Here is a 20,959-nt window from a genome sequence, read left to right as displayed (position 1 = left end):
TCAGTTTACTGAAGTAGGAAATGCAAGTACCCTTATCTTAAGATGTGTAACTACAAACAGAGCTGTTGATCATGAAATAACACAGCCTCTCCTAAATCTAGCCTTGATGTTTGACTGTATGATCTCCTGCAGCGGTTAATTCCATTGGTTGATTATGTACCATGTTAAGAAATGTTTACTTTTATTTTTTCTAAATTTACTGGCCATTAATTTCATTTTGTAGGCTCCTTTAATGGTCTCTACTGCATTTGGGTTACTAGGGAGACTTACCTGAGTGGAGATAAGGGTAGAAGAGGAAATGGTGGGACCACTGACCCACCATGTGCACTGGAAGGAGGGGAGGGGAATATTTATACCCCAGGCATTCCAGAAGGAAGCCTTTCTTATCAATCACAGATCAGCAAAGCCTTCTAGTTCAGTTTTTCATATATTTTCTCCATTCCAATTCTAAGGCTGTATAAAAAGAGTCCTTTTTAAAAAAAATGCGTATTTCACTCACAGCTTAAATGCTTAGTGCTCTCAATGTTCAATTTCTTTCCACTGTCTCCAAAAGGTGGGAAATAAGTCATGAGAGATAACAGAACTTTGTAAGATGAATTCAGGTGTGAATCTTAAACTTTAGGATACCAGGGATAGACATAGTGGATAAAATACAAATGTGTGTATGTAGCCAAACCTGTCATTGACTTCAATGGTGCAGGATCGTTCCCTTAATATAAAAAAGAGACAAAAGATAAGAAAAATTGTATTACTTATCCTCATTTTTGAGAAGCAGAATTGAGGCACCGAGAGATAAAGTGACTTGCCCAAAAGGAAGTCTATGGCAGAGTAAGGAACCTCATAAATCTCAGGCGTGGTGTCCACTAGAATGAGTTTGCTGATGAGATATGCTAGTAGAGGTATACTAGCAAACCCCCTTTGTGGAGGTGTAGCTTATAATGGCAAAAGAGTTCTTTTGTCATAGTTTATATCAGTTCCCCAAAAGGAATAAGGTATATTGGCAAAAGGATTTTTTAGCTGGTATAACTACATCTACACTTTGACTCCTGTTGGAACAGCTTGATAGTTGGTTAGAAGTAGGATTCTTTTTCATACTCCTAACTAACATAGTTATTCCGGTAAAACTTTCTAGTGTAGATAAGGCTTAATTCAGTGTCCTAACCACAGGACCGTCCCAAGCCCTTCTGACAATGTGTTTCAGTGTGCCTAAATTTGTACCTGTCCTTAGTTGTAATAAAGTAGTTCAGCTTCCAGTCCTATTCAGTTCTTGGCTTTTCTTGTTAGATTACCAACAAGGATGCCAAATATGGCATTTTTTGTACTGTGGATGCATTTCTTCAAGGAACTGACCTGTAACCACCAACTCATTTGCACTGACTATTTGAAGAACCTTTACACAGTTACTTTCAAGCATTACTGACCTGTGTCTAAAGTCCAGCTAGTGGCCTGGTTTATACCTGATTTAAATCCCAATCCTTTGATTTATCCTGTCTCCAATATTTCCTCTTAAATTATATGCTACTTTGTAATATATATAGAATTGTGATCAAAGTATGAATACACTTCAGCGTTCTCTATTACTCTTACTATTTTTAAAAGTCTATCTACTTAATTGATATTATTATTTATCTGAAAAGGAAAAATGCAAAAGATAAACTGAAATCTATATTGCTGATATAACACTTTTAAAATGTTTTCTATGACTTATCTTTGCAGCATTACAAAACATGTAGAGGTGTCTGAGAAATATATTCTGGGAATACAATATTTAACTTACATGTGTTGAAGTAGTTAATTACATGTCTATTTAATTTTACATAACATGTTCTTTCATTTGTCTTATGGTCCACATATAATATAACCAACTAAGTGTAAACAGCATTCTCTCAGTTGTTTTTTTAAACGAAGGGCTAAGAAGGGATTCTAACTATTTCTGCTATTATATTATAAATTCTGTTACCTCCTGAGAAGCAAAACCAGTGGCTGAGTTTTTGAAACAGGAACCATTCTAGAGCAAAATCTTTTGATTCATATTATTAATGGTAATGCAAAGTGCCCAGATTAAGAGTCCACAGAGACAACAAGCTGCTGGACTTTTAGAGAGACTATATTTAAATACGAAAATAAAAAAATGAATGAGTATCCTGATACTGGCCATTGAAAATCTCTTTTGTTCAATAAGATTAAAATTAGAGATTGAAAAAATAACAAAAGACTAAGATTGTTTGAGAGATTTTATTTATTCATTTAGTGTTTCTGATCTCTGAATTTAGAACAGCGTATTTATAGGTAATAGCAAATAGGTATGCTGATGTTGAACAAACGCAGCAACAATTTGAAAACTGCCAAAGTGAAATTTTCAGGCTCCTAACTACCACTAAAACTGTTCAGACAACACTGTTTAATGTATTTCACACCTGTTTAAAATTTTGCATATCTTCCTCCTCTAATCTTAACCTTATGCTTTTTAAAATCAAAGATGTTTTCTTAGGAGATATCTGCATAGTACTTTTGGGCCATAACCTGCTCACTGGGTTTCACAAGTGTAACTGAGAGCAGAATTTGGCCATATGTTTGTAACGTACGGATTATCGGAGTTAGATCATATGAGAATGGATAAGTGACCAGCAAATAGAGGGGAATATACTGCAACTGCTTGTTGTGCAATCAGGAATTATCAGCGTAGCCATCATTTTCCTTTTTAAAAGTATGTTTCACTTTTTAACAACTGGTTAGTGATATGTTTATACTGAGCTAACAATTTTCTTTTTCTTCCATAGCTGCCAAGACTCTTATAAATAGTATGCTGAGGGATCCTTCTCAGATTCCAGATGTAGTTCTAGCAAATCAGGTCTATCAGGTATTAATCACAACCATTTTTTTCAGTGGCAATGCTGTTATCTGTTATCTAGCGGAGTAAAGGATTTTAAACCTCATTTAATTACTGTCATCATAAACTATCACTGGGGTCAGGGTGCACCATAAATGGCAATGCAATATTTGTGAAGAGAGCATTTCACTTTTTAATAGCTTGCTTTTATAGTGAATAAAAAGCATGCAATTTTTGTTTTCTGTGATTAAATCCGAACAGCGTTTGATAGCCTTTTTGAGGAAAAGTAATTACTGCTTTTAGGATACTGTTTAACTATAATAGTTTTGTAGTTGACCATCACTATACTACTTCTCTTATTTGTCTGCAGTGTACTGTGAATGACTGTTGTTATGGACCACTGGTGGACTGCATCAAACAGTATCCTTTCCCATAAAATTTTAGGTGCACAATTGACGAGCTTAGACTCTGTGGAGATGTGTCTAGCTTTAAACTGACATAAAGTTCTGCTTCACAAAACACATTTCATGCTCCTCTATTTTACATTCCATCAAGTAGAGGGTCACTGCAGTCCTTTCTCTTATACCATTTAACTAAAATCAGATAGGCCAAAGGAAGTTATCAGTTCAGCAGCTGTACATTCATATGCTTAATTGAAACCCTCTTGTTTTTGATGAGATGAAATCATATTGTGATTCATATAAAGCCATTAAAGTGCCACCGACACGGTCCAGTATTGCAATATTCTTAACAAAGTCGATGTTTCCTTTGGATTTTTTAAAGTGTTTTCAAATTTTAAAAGCTTATATGTGACATACCAGTGCATCCCTTTTCTCCTCCTCTTCTACCTTAAGGAAAGTAGGGCATAAGGTATATAAAATGACCTATTTTTGAAGGCAGGAAGGAGTTTCGGGGGTATCTCCACAATGGGCAGAGTACTGGGGAGGAAGGGTCAGTTCTCAGTGTGTGCAGCAGACTGGAGATTCTATACAGGCCTGAATAGGTGAAGAAGAAGGGTTATATTGAGTAGGCACCAGTCTTATGCAGATCCAGTGGACATATAGAGGGGTTGCTGATCTATTTCAGCCCATGCTTGGAGGAGAAACCTTCAGTTTGTGGCCTTGTATCCAGTCTGAAGGATAGTGAGTAGATTTTTCTCCTCCTAGTCCCAGAGAGTTCTCTGTACAAATGTCAATTAGGTTTTGGAGAGGATGTGAATTTCACCCTGTGTCAGCAGGGCATGGAAACCAAGATGGTTCCCAGCAGTTAAGCCTAGAGAAAAAATGTGTTCACTGTTCATATATATTGAAGAAGATATTTCTCCTTACTCCCACAATACACTCTGCAGTTATGGTGTTTGCGTCTGCTAATAAAAAATTGCCTCATTTCCTGCCACTTTTCCTCAGATTTACTTTGCATGGTATATAGGAAGGGCCCAATCCTGCTCCCATTAACTTTAATGAAAGCATGTTTTGGACTTGTGTCTATTTGTATAGTATTTTAATCATATATTATTTGAGGGTTCACTGTAACTAAAAGCAAAATTATATATAAGTTTATTCATTAAACATCATCCTATCTTTTAAAGGATTGTTAATCATAAAATCTGTTATCCAAAATTTGGCATTTGAGGCTGTATTATTATAATGAAGAATCTAAATGTATGCTTCTAAGCTGTCAAAATTAACTTTTTTTTAACAAAAATGATGCACTCTTCTACACATCTCTGCTTCTATCTTAAAATGTTAAGAAAAATGTATTTTTCTGCAATCTGTTGGGTGTTTCGCCCCTGCATTTCGAATCAGCTTGCACAAAAAAGGTTGGCTTTGTTAGAAATCATAAAAAGTTTGTATACCGAAGATTGTTACAGTAAAGTTTGGTGATCCTTAGCTGTGTGAATGTGTTATCTGAAAGTATATGTTGCTGAATTAGATGCTAATTTCAAGGCACATAAAATAGTTAAAAATCAATTTAAAGTTAAGGTTTTAAAAGCATAATGTCTTCTGAAGGATTGCATATTGATTTTAAATATAACTATCTAATTATATATGCATGGACTAAAGTATGAAGTCAACCTCTTTGTAAATGCCAGGAGGCTATTTTTCAGTAATAGTTCAGATGCTTACGGGAAACTAGGCTGTTGGATTGCATGAGTAGAAAATGGCTTGTGAGGTTATTTACAAGTTTTGCCCCATGGTCATTGCCATACATCAATAATAGGTATTATAGACTAAGTCTAAGTGTTTCTGCTTATGGTGCATTATCAATTCTGTTTGCAGTATTTGTCTTATATTTTTTCCATCATTCATTTTCCTTTTTTGGTTCTGTCATTGCCAGTATAGTTTAATGTAGTACATGATTTCAATTGATAGAGACAATGATGTATATGTGTAAAGTGATTCCTTATGATTGGTTTTTTTTGCAGTTCAGCAGTAAGTGCTGGTAAAAGTTAGAGTAATTAATTATAAATGGTAATTCTTTCTGTGGTTTACCACTTTGAATAAAATATCCTAAACAAAATTATGAATTGTAGTTGTTTTAAAGTTTCATTTACAGAGTCTCCTTTACAAAATTTCCAATCAACTAGAACTTTGAAGTGCTAGCATTTTACCCCTGGGCAAAGACACTAAAGACATTTAATTTTGTGTGTGACCTTGTATTTTTTAGTGGTAAAACCAAATTCAGATCAACTGACTGTCTGTGGAGTGAGAAGGATTGGAGATACTACACTGAAATATTTTATTTCACCTTGTCAGAAATACTGGTTTTTCATATTACTGGAAAATCAATTAAAATGCTGTTTTGGTACAGTGAGATGCATCAGATGGCTTCAGAGTATATCTTAAAAGTGTATGAAGTTTCAGTATTTAAAGAACAAAATATTCAATTGTTTAATTCTGTTATCCAGTTGATTTTGTTTTTTGTGCTTAGGCAAAACTCCCATTAACTTCAGTGAGAGTCTTACTTGAGTACAAACCCAAGATGAGCCCCAAACTTCCCAGCTGCATTGGCATGCATTTTAGTCACACGCTTTGCTCTTTTGGAGAAGAAAATGAAAGCAAGGTTAAGTACTACTCTTGGGGATATTGAAGAAAGTTGTTCATGGTGATACTTGCCTTTTCTCATTTGTGTTAGGTGTTTTTTTTATTTTATTTTTAACTTAAAGACTGCCATAAATTTTCAAAAGTAGCTGGTGATCTCGGGTTCCTCAGTCTTTGGGTACCCAACTTAACATGCCAGAAAAAGTTATTTCTGAAAATCAGGGCCAAGTACAAATCACTGGTCACTTCTGAAGATGTGGGGCATTATATTTTATCATGAAGTATTCTAGCTGTAACAGTGTTCTGAATTTAGTTTCATTCCAAACATATAGCACTTTTTCCTAAATGTAAATCCATCAGTGCTATTGGGCATGAGCATGAAGTCCTGCTGCGAGAAATGCTGCTGGAGAAAAATCTCTCTTTCTTAGGTAAGAATCTATAGTAGAATCTAACCTATGGTAGCTACAAAGATCTCAATGATGTTTACTTAAGGGAAAAAAGAGACCTCAACACATGCTGTATTATGTAGTAAAGGAAGAGTAAAAAATGATTGATGCTGTACGTGTTATCTTTTATTGATTTAGAACTGAGCAGGAACTCAGTTACCTAATACTCTATATATACAGCACATGCACAGGCTTGCAATTAATATTTTATAGAATAAGTAGCTGAAAAAAATGCTTTAATATCTCCTGCAGTATTACTTTTGGTGTCATGAGATATTAGCCATAATCTAGGCCTTATGAGACTTAGAAGGAAGGATAAGAAATATTAGCTGCAAAATGCTTTATGTATTAAAGAACTGCCAGAAGAGTTCACTTGTTTAGCTGTAAGTGCATTTTCTGTTATTTTTTAACTAATGCATTGAATCTTTCCATATTCCCTGTCTTTAAAATCATTTTAAGAATTTATTTTAGAAAATGTTCACTTTGATATCAGAGGATGATTTAATTTTCTATTTATTAAAAAGTATTCAACATGGCACAGTAAGTAACATTAACTACAGTGGTTAGCATTTAAAGAATCATATCTTTTGTGATAATAAATTATGATAGTTTCCTATATTTTGAATTTCTTGTGATAAGATTATATCAAAATAAAACAGCTGCAACCTAGTACTATAGTAAAATGTTGTATTCTTCAAAGAGATTTCTTATGTAGAAAGATCATACAACATATGGTATTAGTTTCACGTAAAACTAATACCTCTATTAGACAAATAATGTCCTTACGTCTATAAAAAGGAACAGAAAATAGCTTAATTGATAAATACTAAGTATTATGGATTTATCCAAAAAGCAAGTTGTGTCAGACTTAGTTTCTTTCTGTGATAGGATAACAATTTTAGTGGATAAAGGAATTGGTTAGGCATAGTGTGTCAATTTTAGTAAGCCATGTAGTATGGTTTCACATAACATAAACCTAGGGAAATTAAAGAAATGTGGGTTACATGACTCTAGTGGAACATGAAACTTACAACATTTTTAAAATCAAACAGGAATTTAGTGGTTCAGGTTTGCAAAGGCTCAATACTATTTTTGGCACTGGCTTGTAATTACCATAATAATAATAATGATAACAAATAAAAGCATGTTACAAGTGATATTAAAGATAGGGTATGGAAAAAAAGTTGTTCATAACTGACAAAGTCAAAAAGTGCTGGGGGAAAATACATTATATAGATTATATTGAATACTATATTTGCAGGAAATTAGATGTTTTCAGTTTTATGTAAAAGACATGATGGTGCTACTTTCCATACTTGTGTATAAAGCTGACTTTTTTTTTAAATAAGACTCTTTAGGAAATTATCACTTCAGTGACTCTTCCATTTTTTATACAACATTTCTCTTGAATGACTTAAAAAAGATGTGTACTGATTTTTTTAACATGCTTGGCTGTAGTAATAGGCAAGTGGGTCCAATGTTATTAAGTATTTGTATTAACAATTTGGAGGAAGAAATGGTAGAGAGTATATGGATTATGTTTATTCATGGATGAGTAGAATAGATGAAGGAATCACAAACAGTTGAGAATAATCAAAATGTAGCACAATATTGATATATTAAACAATGAACTGAAGTCAGTAAAATAAGATTAAATCATTATATGCAAATATAGAGCCAAAGGATTACTGACCAGACTGTAATTATTTAAAATGATCAAGTCCTTCTTTTTCACTGATAAACTGGGTAATGCTATACTGTCACAAAAAAGCACATACTTTTCTTGGGATTTTCTTGGTTATATTAATAGGAGTATTGTAAGCAAACCAAGTGAGGCAATTAATATAGAGTTATTTCAGCTACTGTGGAATAACAATAATGCCATAGTTAGTATATAAGACTGTCCTCAGTCCCACAAAATAACATGTTACATTACATACCCACAGTCACATAGTAAATCCATGTCAGAAACTGGATTAGCATCCATATCTTGACTCCCAGACCACTAGATTAGTCACAAAATCTCTCTTTTCCTGTCTGTAAAATAGGTACAACTTGCAAAAGACTATATGAGTGCAAAGTGGCAGTGGCAGTCCTGCGCTCAGTCAGTTAGACCATATTGCCTTTAGGGAACATAAGGCACAAATTTGAATATCTACATAATAGCAAAATTGGTCAAAAGTTTCATGACCTCTAAAACAGGCAATTTTTGTCGCACTTTTTGCCACCAATATTTTACCTACTTGTTTTTGTCATTCCTTGGGAATCACGATCAGGGCTTCATGGAGGTTGTAAACTCTACCAGCAGCGGCTGGGGCTGGGGCAGCAACCAGGGCTGGAGCAGCAGCAGCAACAATCAATCCCTGCCACAGAAGCCGGGGTGGGGCTGGAGTAGCAGCTGGTGATCAGCCCTCAGCAGGCCTCCAACTGTTATTCCACCCCCCTGATTTTAGTAAAAATCAGGAACAGGTCGCAGGCTTCTGTGAATTTTTGTTTATTGCCCTGTCTCTGACTTTTGCTAAAAATGCCTGTGACAAAATCTTAATCTTATTTATGGGCTTGAAACACCACTGAATCTCCCCTATTTTTCATTTTGACCTCCACATAAAGTCCAAAGATCTACCTTCATCTTGTCCACTTTAAGCATTGGTCACTGACCCATACATCTGAGTATGGCTTTACTTAAGCATTCAGCTGCCAGCTTCTTTCTGCCCCAACTTTTTCCCTCCCATTAGTCATCAAGTCATGTGTACCCAGAAGTCACAAGATGCATACAGTGCATCTCCTTCTCTTCTGCTTAATCAGTCTGGGTCCTACACGTTACACTGGCAGAATGCTGCTGTTCTCTATAAATCACCTTGTGCAGGTTCCAGATACCAAGAACACATGTTTCTAGCCTCAAAGCCTCTTGCACTTCCTCATACAGAGAAGAGATCTGATCATTATATCTTCCCATTGCCCTTTTCCCCATAATACTCTGTGAAACCACTGAAATGGTGAGCACAGATGATATCAGTGTAAAATTAAATACCAAACAGTGGGAATTCATTACTCAGTGGTATAGACTTGAGTTTTGGGGCATCTCATGAAGGTCTCCCACCTGAAGATGGTGGGCAGGAATATGGTGGAGAATGAAAGTTGGTACAGGGAACTTAATGACAGATTTTCTGAGTTTCTGAATTTTTAAAAAATATAGTATTTCTTTGAGTGTTGGTCCCTATATGTATTACACACATGCATGTGCAGCATACACCTGAGTCTAAGAGATTTTCACAAGTAGTGTACATTGGCTCCTCCCAGGCTCTCAGGTGAGGCTATAAGAAGCAGTACAGGTCAGTGCCCTCTCAGTTCCTTCTTACCGCTGCAAAGTCTGAGTCAGAATCCAGAATCCTTTTACTTCTGCCTTTCAGAAAACCTGTAAGTAAAATTATAAATAGTTATTCTTTATTTTAGTTCAGTTAATCTTAATCTAGTTAGTGTGGTATGTTTCCCTGGATTGGGGACTTCCTCCCTATAATTGGGAACTATGCCCAGACTCCCAGGCTTCAAAAACAGCCTGCCATAGATCTTTCTCCTTCAGCGACGAACACCAGTGCTGCCTCTAGTGTTTGAGTGAGACAAACATTTCAGCAAAGAGCAAGCATTTGCTGCTCATTTCCCACAAGAACTCTCAAAGCTTGTGAGCTTTGCCTTAGAAAACACTTAATGGAGAAGGCTGTGAAGCCCCTCTCCAATCCAGGCCAAAAAGACCCACCATGTACAATGGCCTCAACAAATGAGCAGTGCCTGCTGAGTACCTGCTTAAGAGTGGAGCCCTCTGTGTCTAAGCCCAAAGACTCTTCCTCCAGGGCTTCCTAGGAGAATAAGGGACACTTTTATGGGCAGAAGGACAGATCCCCATCGAGGACTGTCCATAAAAGACTCTCGCGCCTTCCGCCTTACACACAGACCCTACATTTAAAAAAATATATATAGTCAAAGGATTTTTGTTGTTTTAACAATAAATACTATGTTAACATAACCTTTTTTTTTTCTTTTTTGGTCCTGTAATTACCTACTGCACAGCACCTGCTACATACAGGTTGATATTTTGGACACCTTGAACAAATTTGAGACATTTAAGAGAATAAAAAGCCATTAAACATTTGAAAATATGACTTAGAGGAGAGTTTAGAGTACTGGACCTTTTCAGTTTAAAAAAAAGATGTCAGAGGGCAGGAATAACTATCTACATAAGTATAAGGGGATGTGGAGAAAATGTCAGGCCAGTTATTCCTACTAGTGAATAAGGGCAGAATTTGTAGTAATAGGCTTAAACTGCAGTTGGGAAGATGAAGTTAAATACTAGAAAAAATGCATAATTATAGAAAGAGTTAAGTACATGAACAATCTGCCTTGGAAGCTTGTAGAATCATCTTCACTGAAAAATTCAAGGCTAGACTTGACACTCATCTATCAAGTATGGCATAGGGATTAATGAAATCAATCCTGTCATGATACAAGGGGATAGACTAGATGACTTGCTAAAGGATCCTTCAATCCAAATGATTGTCATTTTTGTGACCTTGTATAAGCTTCTGTAGTACACAAATCAGACTTAGTTAATCATGACCTCTGATAGACTTCAGGTTACCCTTTAAAAAATAAAAAATAAGCTGTATGTAATTTGTTTCTGTTAAATCCAAATGTTTAGCAATTCTAGAATGGATTACTTATCAGCATATAAAGTTATAAACAAAGAAAATTAATTTGACATATTTTTAAATATACTGAAGTACTGTATTTATATATGTTTATTTAAGGTTTAAGATATGTTAAGTGTTCGTATTTTTTTCTTTCAATTTATTAAATGTGTTTGTCCCAAGTTTTAGGCTTAGATTTTATGAAAAGGCATGTGATCAGTATCCACAAGAAGAACATATTCAAACCATCCAGAATAAAATATTTCCTCTACCTTCCCCCTTTCCACACCCTCAGATGAATCCTTGGAAAATATATAAGTCTTGCCATTTGCCCTAAAGGTCAACAAATTTGGGCTTTGTTAGATTGTGAGTGGGAGTAAGTTCCAGGGGCAATGGTCCATGATTTATATTGCCCAGTCACCAGTTCCCTTCCTTTTAATCCCCCTACCAGACTTCCCTCCTTCCTTTTAAATTTTGGGGCACAAAGAAACCAGAGTCTCAAACAACCAGCAGAAAATTCCCCTGTTGGTGTACTCTTCCTAGCAGAGAATTCCCCAGCCAGCATAAAGCCAGCAGAGCTGCCTCCTGCATCAGCATCACATATCCTCTGACACAGTAGTGGAGAGAGGGTCATGGTGGGGAGGACTAGACAAGGAGTGTGGTGGAGCTATAGTGATCCTCCACTGGCATAAGATTCCTTAGAGCCCATAAATTGATCTAAATTATGCTGGGGCCAGGGTAGACCAGGATCAGAGACAGAATCTAGCCCACAGTCTGTAAAGTAACCTAATCTCAATCATCTAGAGACATATAGGTGAAACCAATATCCAAAAGATACCCAGAAACAAACTGGAAGCCAGTGCAGACTAAGGAACACTATAATATCCTGCCTTTGATCAATACAAGTTTTAATAAATGAACAAACACCTGCACTAGCTAAAGTTTCCAAGTGGTCTTTGTGTTCAGCAACATGTGGAGGACATTACATTCATACATTCTCAAGGTAACACAGGCATAGACATTTGTCCATACCAGAAAAAAGTTGTCACAAAGCATAGAGTGGGAAAAGTGCCTCTAAAGTCTCCTGAGGATCCTGAAGCAGTAGAGGACAATATGAATCCCAGTTTGTGAACCTGACTTACAAATGATGGGCATACTATCTCATCTGGGTGTACTGATCTATTCTTCATCATGTCTTTGGGTTACTTCCCAAAACTACAACCGTTGTGTCAGTCCTCTGTGGGTTGAGGCTCACCCAAGAGCCTCATTCAAGACCCAGTCTTGGACACTGAGAAAGTTACTAGGCCTCACCATCTGTGTCTGAATTAAAAACAGAGTTGGATATCTAAAAGCACCATGGCCAAGTCTGCCTCAGAGTCATGTATGTATTGAACAGGAGGACAGCAGAAAAGAACTTAGTGTTGTACTGTATGAGAGTGACTTTGTGGCAAATGCTCAGTCACACAGCACTGCCATTGAAGATATCTCAGAAAGAGACCAATAGAACCTCTAAAAAGCATCTTTGTCTACCCATAAGTGTCCACAGGCAAGTCTATAATACATTGTGGTCAAGAGTTTAAAAACAAGCTGATAGAGCTACAAGAATTGCTAAACACATTTGATCTTCAGGCAGCATAGCCTCCATAACATATTCAAGATTTAATCCAGAGTGATGGGAATTAAGGAAATCTGAGGACTGGATATTACCGGAACTATTTTGTCTGAACCTTCCATCAAAAAAAGCAGATTTGAGATGGCATTAGTTGGTGAAAGTGTCCACATGAAGGGATGGTTTCTTTGGCAGAAGGCTAGCTATTTCTTTGAGAGATTATGGCATTTTACTTTTATGTAAATGGATGCACTTATCATCTTCTCCAAAAAGGACCCAATACCTTCCTGCTGAACTTCACCAGCCGAGAAAGATATGGGTCCAATTTGCAGGTTATAACCCAAAATTCCTCCGTCTCTTCAAAATCACAGTGACTGACCCTGTCTGAAACTCAAATATGAAAAGGACCTCATTTGTCCATCTCACCAACCTCCAGACACAGTTCTGCTGATTTTGTCAAATCTTTGGATGGAAACCAGGAAGTCTTCACAGGGAAATCTGCCTGATTTTCTGCCAGTTTGCCCACCTCCCTGGCAGCTCATCTGATTGACCACCACAAAATCAAGAGTCTGAAAATGCTGGAAGACCCAGCTCAGGCCAGGATTCTCAGGGATTCCAGGCTCCTTGCCATGAAGCAGGAAGCCTTGCAGCCTTGGGCTTCTAGGCTCCCCACAATTTGCAATGGTGCTATTAGAAAAGAGGTAAGAGGGAAGGCCAACTCCAAGGGAAATCTCCTTCTGAGTAAATGCATAGAACATGGCCTGGTTATCACAAATACCATCTTTAGACAAAGTGAGACGTTTCAGACCACCTGGAGACATCCTAACTCCAGGCATTGGCACCTTCTTGACTATGTTAATGTCAGAGCTTGAGATTGGAAAGATATCCACATCATGAGGGCCATGCATGGAACTGAAGAGTGTTGGACAGACCATCGCCTTGTTAGATCCATCATGAACTTTCATATCGCCTCAAGGCACTGTAAGCAGGCAAAATCAGAACAGATGAAACACAGTGTCAAGTCTCTTCAAGATATAGGGACTCGAGAGAAACTATAGCAGTCTCTCCAAGAGAGGTTTGCCACCATGCCTACAGCTGACAATAATGAAAATTTCTGGAAGGGACATTAAAGGCTGACATTCTCTCGGCTTGTGCTGATCCATTGGCTATGTCACCCACCATCATCAAAATTGGTTTGATGAGAATGATGCTGAGATTCAGTGCCTGCTCAACCGGAAAAGAAAAGCTCATCACATATGACAAAAATTATATATTACACTAGCAGAAGAAAGAGTCATATAAGCAACTCAAGGCTGAAGCCCAAAGGAGAATCCATGGCATCAAAAAGAGGTGAAGGTGAGAAAAGGCCAAGGAGATGGAGCTCTAACTCTATTAAACATGATATGAGGAGCTTTTTTCAGGCAGCAAGGGCCATTTATGCTCCACTCTCCCATGGTCTCATACCATTCCAAAGCCAAGACGGGTCGATGTACCTTAAGGACAGTGAATTCATCAAAGCCAGATAGAAGGAGCATTTTGAGTTAGTCCTGAACCATGAGTCAACTGTCTCTAATGCCACTATTGAATTCATAGCTCAGAGACATGAAAGACAATCATTTGTTGATCCCCCTACCCTCGAAGAACTGACATGAGTCATCATGCAAACTAAGAACACAGCAGGACCAGATGACATATCAGTCAAAGTCTACAAGTTTGGAGGTGAACAACTGGTAAAGAAGCTCCACGAGCTTTTTCTTCAAATCTGATATAATGAAAAGATTCTGGAAGATTTGAGAAATGCCAATATTGTTACAATCTTTAAGAAAGAAGATAAGTCAGAATGTGGAAATTATCATGGTATTGCCTTGCTATCTACAGCAGGGAAAATTCTTGCCCATATTCTCTTAAATTGATTACTTCCCCTTGCTCAATAAATATTACCGGAATCTCAATGTGGTTTCAGATAATCTCGCAGAACAATTGACATTATCTTCATTGCCTGCCAAATCCAGGAAAAGTCTCGGGAGCAAAATCAGGACCTGTACATGGCCTTCAGTGATTTGATTCTGTCAGCTGTGAAGTGCCATGGAAGGTGCTACCCAGATTCAGTTGTCCTCCAAAATGTATTAAGGTCTTAAGGCTTCTTCTTTGTCAGATGACTGCTACTGTTCTTTGTAATGGCTTGGAGATGTCATTAAAACTGGGGTTAAGCAAGGTTGTGTTATTGCCCCAAACCTCTTCTCCATCTGTTTTGCAGTCATTCTGGTCTTCATTAAAGACCGTCTCGCCATTGGAGTTGACATTGAATATAGAATGGATTGGTCAGCTTTTTAATCTTCAACATCTCTGCTCAAAGTCTAAAATCCTCAGAATGTCCATTATTGATCTTCAGTATGCTGATGATTGTGTTATCCTTGTGCATACTGAGAATGACCTTCAGTCCACACAGGATTTTTTTTTTTTTTTTTGCACAAGCCGACCAAAGCCTAGGACTGTCACTTACTATCAAGAAGACTAAAGTGCTTTATCAGTCTGCCTCAGGTCTTGCATGTGATCCACCACAAATTACTTTGAGAGACAGACTTTGTAGACAGTAGAGCATTTCTGCTACCTTGGTAGCCAAATCTTTCAAAATGCAAAAATTGACAGTGGACGCAAAGCCTGGGTGACCTACCACCAACACTTTAAAAGTTTGCAGAGGTATCACCAGTGATGCCTCTGGAAGATCATTCGCATCTAGTGGGAAGATCGCGGCAGTAATATCAGCATCCTCACTGAAGCCAGGGCCACCAGCATTGAAACAATTATCCTTATGCACCAACTACACTGGGTTGGACATTGTGTGTGGATGCCAGGTTTTCACCTGCCAAAACAAGCTCTACTCAGCTCAGCTATTGTCAGAGATCTTGTGGGAGTCAGAGGAAACACTACAAAGATACACTGAAACAATATCTTAAGAAAATTGATGTGGACATCATAATTTGTGAGGATCAAACCACCAACCAACCTAAGTGGCGCCATATCCTCCATCAGGCAGTGGCCCGCTTCGAAGAGAAGTGTCTTGACCTCGAAGCTGAAAAGAGAGAGAGAGAAGAAAGGAAGAAAAGAAAGAACTTTCTACCAGCAGGCAGCTGACCTGCTAGGGAATGTCTATACTTATTGCAGGTGGATCTGTGGTTCTAGGATTGGACTCCTGAATCATCTCAGGACCCAAATATAAATCCATGGTAAAAATCATCCTCGAATCGAGGGATTGCCACTACCACCGAATCAGCAATCCTGTTCCCATCCAAGCAGTTATATTTGCAGAGTTGCTTGAAAATTCTTCACAGTATAAAAATTTCTGTCTTTAATAATTGTTTTAAAACAAAAATGAATCAACAACAGCGTGAAGCTACCTGTGTTCAAATACACTTTTTTGAACCAACCTAAACAATAAGGGTAAGGGTATTTAAGCAGTGGAACAAATTACCTTGGGAGCTTGTGGAATCTCTGTCATTGGAGGTTTCTAAGAACAGGTTAGAGTTAGACAAACATGTGTCAGGGATGTTCTATTCTAGATAATACTTATTCCTGCCTCAATGCAGGGGACTGGACTAGATGACCTGTTGATGTCCCTTCCAGTCATACATTTCAATAATTCTGTAATTTCAAACAGTAGTGTACTGATAAACACTGCTAGTAATGCTAGTATTTAGGCTCCCATGCAGTTCACTCAAAAGCCTACAAAGTTGGGTGCTATGCACTGTAGATGCTTGTCTTCAAAAATAACTCTACTTTTTTATGTTTGGAAACCTTGCGGGCATATATATATATATATATATATATATATATATATATATATATATATTTATTGGAATAAAATACTGTGTGTTGTTATTTGTGAAGCGCTAAGGAGGTTCTCAGCACTATAAAAGACAAAGAGTTTGGTCCCTGCCCTTCTGTTTCTCAGAATTTTCTATTGAATGTAAAATGTTACAAACAGGAAAACAATGAGCAATTCCAAAGCTGGAGCTGATGTTTGTAGAATAACTCCTCCAATTGGATATATATTTATTTTTTGTATTTAGGATGAGCAATTGAAGTCTAAAATGCTCAGAACATTTGGCCCAGGTATCCACTAGCCCAGAATGCTTGTCTTAATGGCTCTAAGCTATGAGAGATGGGCCAAGAAAATCAGTTTCTGCTGTCTCTCCTTCACCTTCCACTCCCCCTCATCCTCTAAAAGAAGAACCCAAATTTTCTTTCAATTACTGATAACTCACTCTCCTTTTCACTTCCAGTGCTCACCTGGGTTTGGGGAAGAAGAGAATTGAGGAAGAGTTCCCTCTCATAGCGAGCAGAGAGCCTCAGATTCCCTGCCTGCTTTCCTTTTGTTGCCAACCCACATTGTCAAAGGGAGGTAGAAACAGTCGGATTAGCTTCTCTCAAGAATCTGAACCACCTTTTGATTCTTTGCCATGGTGTCCCTTACCAGCCCGGCTGTACTCCAGGAAAGTTGTCCAGCTTCTGTGCTATGATCTTAGATACTGCAGTTTCTGTCCTCTCTAAGTCCATTTGGAGTCAATTTGAGCTTAGAGTGTATAATTATTACTGGATCAAATCCATAGAGGGATTTTTATTTTTTCATTGAGCATCTAGATTTCACGTGAACCAAAATAATCAGATACATGCTATAGTATGGTTAAATTCGGAAAACTTTCAAATGTTTTTTTAAAACCACTCCCCAGAATACCCATCAGGGCTGTTCCAGTGCAGACTTCAACTGGGTACCAAAGGGCTGGGTTCTACAAACCTCAGGACAGGTGTGAGGTCATTGCTCCTTCTGCACCCTCAGGCCCGCCGAGGGACCTTTGCTAAAAGCCAGAATTCAACCATTTCCCTCCTTCACAAAAGGGGTAGATGGCTACTCACTGTTATCAAAAGCAAACAGAAACCATTCCCCTTCCCCCACTCTGGCAGGCAAGAGCTAATCAGTTGGTCCCTCATGGATCTGCTGTCCAGTGTCAGCAGGAGTGGGTGGGACAGGTTCCATTACCTGGATGCCATGAGGTAGCCCACCACCCAGCCACAGCGAGGAAAGGGAAAAGGTAGGAAGGAAACAAAAAGAAGCACCACTCTCCCTCAGACATGCTGCAGGCGTGTCCCCATTGCCACTGAACCCATGAAAAACTCAACCTACCTAGCAATGTGAACATTGTTTCCAGCTTTTTTATTTGTTTTTGTATAGTTTTAGAACATATTGATGCCTAATATGGGGAATTTTTCATTTTTTCATGCAGATACGAAGTTTTAAAATATGTCTTTAGATACAGTCAAATCTGTTCAATAGTACTGCAGTTTTAAGATAAGTGAAATTTTAACCAAAGCATAAGAGCATTTTATTTTACTATTTTCAAACATTAGACTCAGCAGTTAGGAGTAGGCAACAGTTATCCTGTTCTTTTCACTCCTGTTAGGATGAAGAAAATGTTCAGAATATTGTTTTATCATCATGTTGTTATGTTGTGACTCAAAATGGGTTTCAGAGGCTAACATAAAGTAGAGCTTTGTTAATCTGCACATCTCTCATCCATGTATTTTATATCTGGGTTAAAAAAAAGCCAAACCTCTAGTTTTTGCTGTGTAACATCTACCAAGGCTTAATAGCTGATATGGCGCTGCCGTGAAGTGTTATATTACTAACACTTATCTTTGCAATATACTACTGTACACTTACTAGTACATGTCAAAATGAATGAATAAAATACGTCTTGTAGTGCATTTTCCCTCTGCTGGTTGTTCATTTACACACTAATTCATAACTACCCACAATGGATATCCCAGTCTTAGTGCAAATTAGTGCAGTTTTACTGTAAGTTCTAGTTCAGCATCTGAAAAATTAACTTCAGACTCTTATTTTTCTAGTGGGGAGTTTAATATTCACAACCTATAACAAATGTATCTGTAAAAATCTAAACGTTGTTCTTGTCATTAAAATGTTATTTTGGCTCAAAATACTGACCTTTCAGGATATGCATAAAGTATTCTAAAACAGAGTTCTGAACATTTTCCATGAAGCCACTGTTCTGGGCTGATAAATGGATTGGAAATAAGCTACCCAACAATGGGAATGGGCCATTAATTTTAATCAAAGGTGATGCAGAAAGGCGAATGGGATGCATGACAATGTCAACAGCCCAGTAGATGTTAAGAGTCCACATGCCCTTCCTTGTTACTTGGTTGTGCCATTAGTTGAGGTTCGGTGAAGACAGAAAGTCATGTCTGGAATTGAATGACCAGGTCACTCCAAAATCTAATGGAGAAATGTTGTTTCAGAAATACCAGTGTAATGGCATTCGAAGTCAAGGACAACACCTAGAAAATATTGAAGTTTTTTTCTTTTTAAGGCATGAGTTGATTTTTTTTCTTCACAGTTCTGTCTTCCTTGCTCCCTGTCCTGGTTCTGGAAACCTTCAGATATTGCTTAAAGAAGCTTTGGTATTTATAAAGAATAAAGGATTACAAACAGACTTAAATCTTAAAGACAATGTACTTTTAAATGTATATACTATTGAATTGTAAAATTTGGCAAATTCTACATAATGCAATATGCAAGAGAAATAAAGATTGTCTTCTCTTTCCTTTTATAACTTTCCAATTGGAGGATAAAGTTTTATAATAACTTTAGGCAGACATCAATATAAAATAAGGAAGCAACTATAGAATATCTGCATTTGTGACATTAGTAGAAAGCTGTTCAGGTTAATTCTAATGTGGGGAGATTCTTCTTTCAATAAGCAAATATATTTATTTTGAACATTTTTCGGTTACAAAGTACTGTGTGACAGCTTGAATTAATGATGTTTATAATGAAGACATAAAAATGCAGAGACGACAAAGAAGCATTTTTATATCCATGCTTCAGGTTTGCTAAGAAGGTTCATTTAATCTGACACAGCATTGCATACATATGAAAGATATGTATGACTGCATTAGTAATTCTTGCACTCTTATTTAAAAGAAAATTAATTACACTGCTGTCTGGTTAATAGAATAGTGTAATAAACAATAGTATTTGTTCTCTATGCAGCTGAAGAACAGCTTCGTGCAAAGGGTTATGACAAAACACCAGATTTTATTTTAGAAGTGCCAGTAGGTGAGTCCTTTAAGTTTTTCTATTTCTATTATTATTAATTATGTTTATACTAAAATATTAACATTACTTAACGATTAGGCATGAGAAACTAGATTATATTATAAAATATTACTGTAAATAGTATAGTATATTATAAATATAAAATATTGTTTCTAGGGTTTTGCACTAGTGACTCAATAGCTATAAGAAGTGGGGGGGTTTTGAGGGGGGAAGTGGGAGGCTTAAGTAATAGCCCTTTACCTCAGTCCTGAACTGACCACCACCCGAGACTGAGATCGGAACCATTTATAATGGTCTATCCACAGAAACTCATGGACCCAATCAAACTCCAAAACATCTTTACAGGTAATGCCCTCAACCACCAAAAGGCCATGGAATGGAAGATTCAGTGAGTAAGTGACATCACTCATTTGCCTCATTTTGGCATCCACATCCTCCCCATTACCCCCACAGATCTCCATGAATCCTTAATGACCTGCAAGAGAATACTCAGGAACTAAGAAAATGTTGTCAGTGGTGGAAAACTGATAGATGTAGATAAGCTCTTACATTCCCATCCTGCTAGTGATGGGGTCACATAAGCACCTATATAGTCAGACACAAGGAATTCTCAAACTTAACAACTATTTCATGGAAAAAAACCAAGAAATTTCTCTTCTTTATGATGTAGTCTACAAGCCACTCACTAGGGCTGGGGCAGTACTAGGTTCAGAAAGCACCAACTCTCAGGCATTCTTGAGCATGTTCCTGGGGAAAGGAGCACTATAAAAAGAGCTCAAGCAGCTCAGAAAGGAGGGAGGAGAGAAATAATTTCCAGGAAGGAGCACTGACCTAAGACAGGTGGAAAAAGAGCTCTTACTGAGGAGGTCTGGCAGTGAATGTTTTGTCCTTCTTCAAGACATCACCATAGAGGTAGGGAGAACCATGTGCAGGGGCACCAGAGAATTGCCTGCCTCAGCCCCCTGAGACTGGGGTTTTGAAGTAAAGGACTATAATCAAACAGCAGCCATGCCCTAAACTGAGACATCATAGGGGTAGAAAGTGACTCAGGGAAAGGTGACTCAGGGGAAGGTGGGCCAAGTGTAAGCCAGCCCATGCTGTCACACTTTCAGGCCTCTAGGTCAGGACCTGGCAGAGTGGGAGAACCCTGGTCCCCCTACCCATCTAGATTCCCCTGGGACAGGCAGAACCATGGGTTTACTGACAAGGAATC

The 20,959-nt window shown here is 37.6% G+C and overlaps 1 protein-coding gene across 5 annotated transcripts in view; it reads left to right on the top strand.

Annotated features, from left to right (window-relative positions):
- CDIN1 (CDAN1 interacting nuclease 1) overlaps positions 1–20,959 on the top strand; it is a 169,759-nt gene that overhangs the window by 63,883 nt on the left and 84,917 nt on the right. For 3 of the 5 annotated variants that reach the window (XM_067558056.1, XM_067558055.1, XM_067558059.1), the window contains 4 exons: positions 2,781–2,860; positions 3,201–3,250; positions 6,232–6,299; positions 19,681–19,746. In XM_067558056.1, the coding sequence (XP_067414157.1) occupies positions 2,781–2,860; positions 3,201–3,250; positions 6,232–6,299; positions 19,681–19,746 (264 nt within the window). Of the gene's footprint in view, positions 1–2,780; positions 2,861–3,200; positions 3,251–6,231; positions 6,300–19,680; positions 19,747–20,091; positions 20,193–20,959 lie in introns of those variants that run through there. The other 2 variants (XM_067558058.1, XM_067558057.1) reach the window with 2 other exon arrangements.

The sequence above is a fragment of the Emydura macquarii genome, unplaced genomic scaffold (assembly GCF_026122565.2).
Source record: "Emydura macquarii macquarii isolate MOO-44397 ecotype Brisbane River unplaced genomic scaffold, CSIRO-AGI_Emac_v2 contig_1876, whole genome shotgun sequence".
NCBI classification, from domain to species: Eukaryota; Metazoa; Chordata; order Testudines; family Chelidae; genus Emydura; species Emydura macquarii.
Note: the sequence above shows the minus strand (reverse complement) of the source record. Positions and strands in the feature narration are given on the sequence as shown.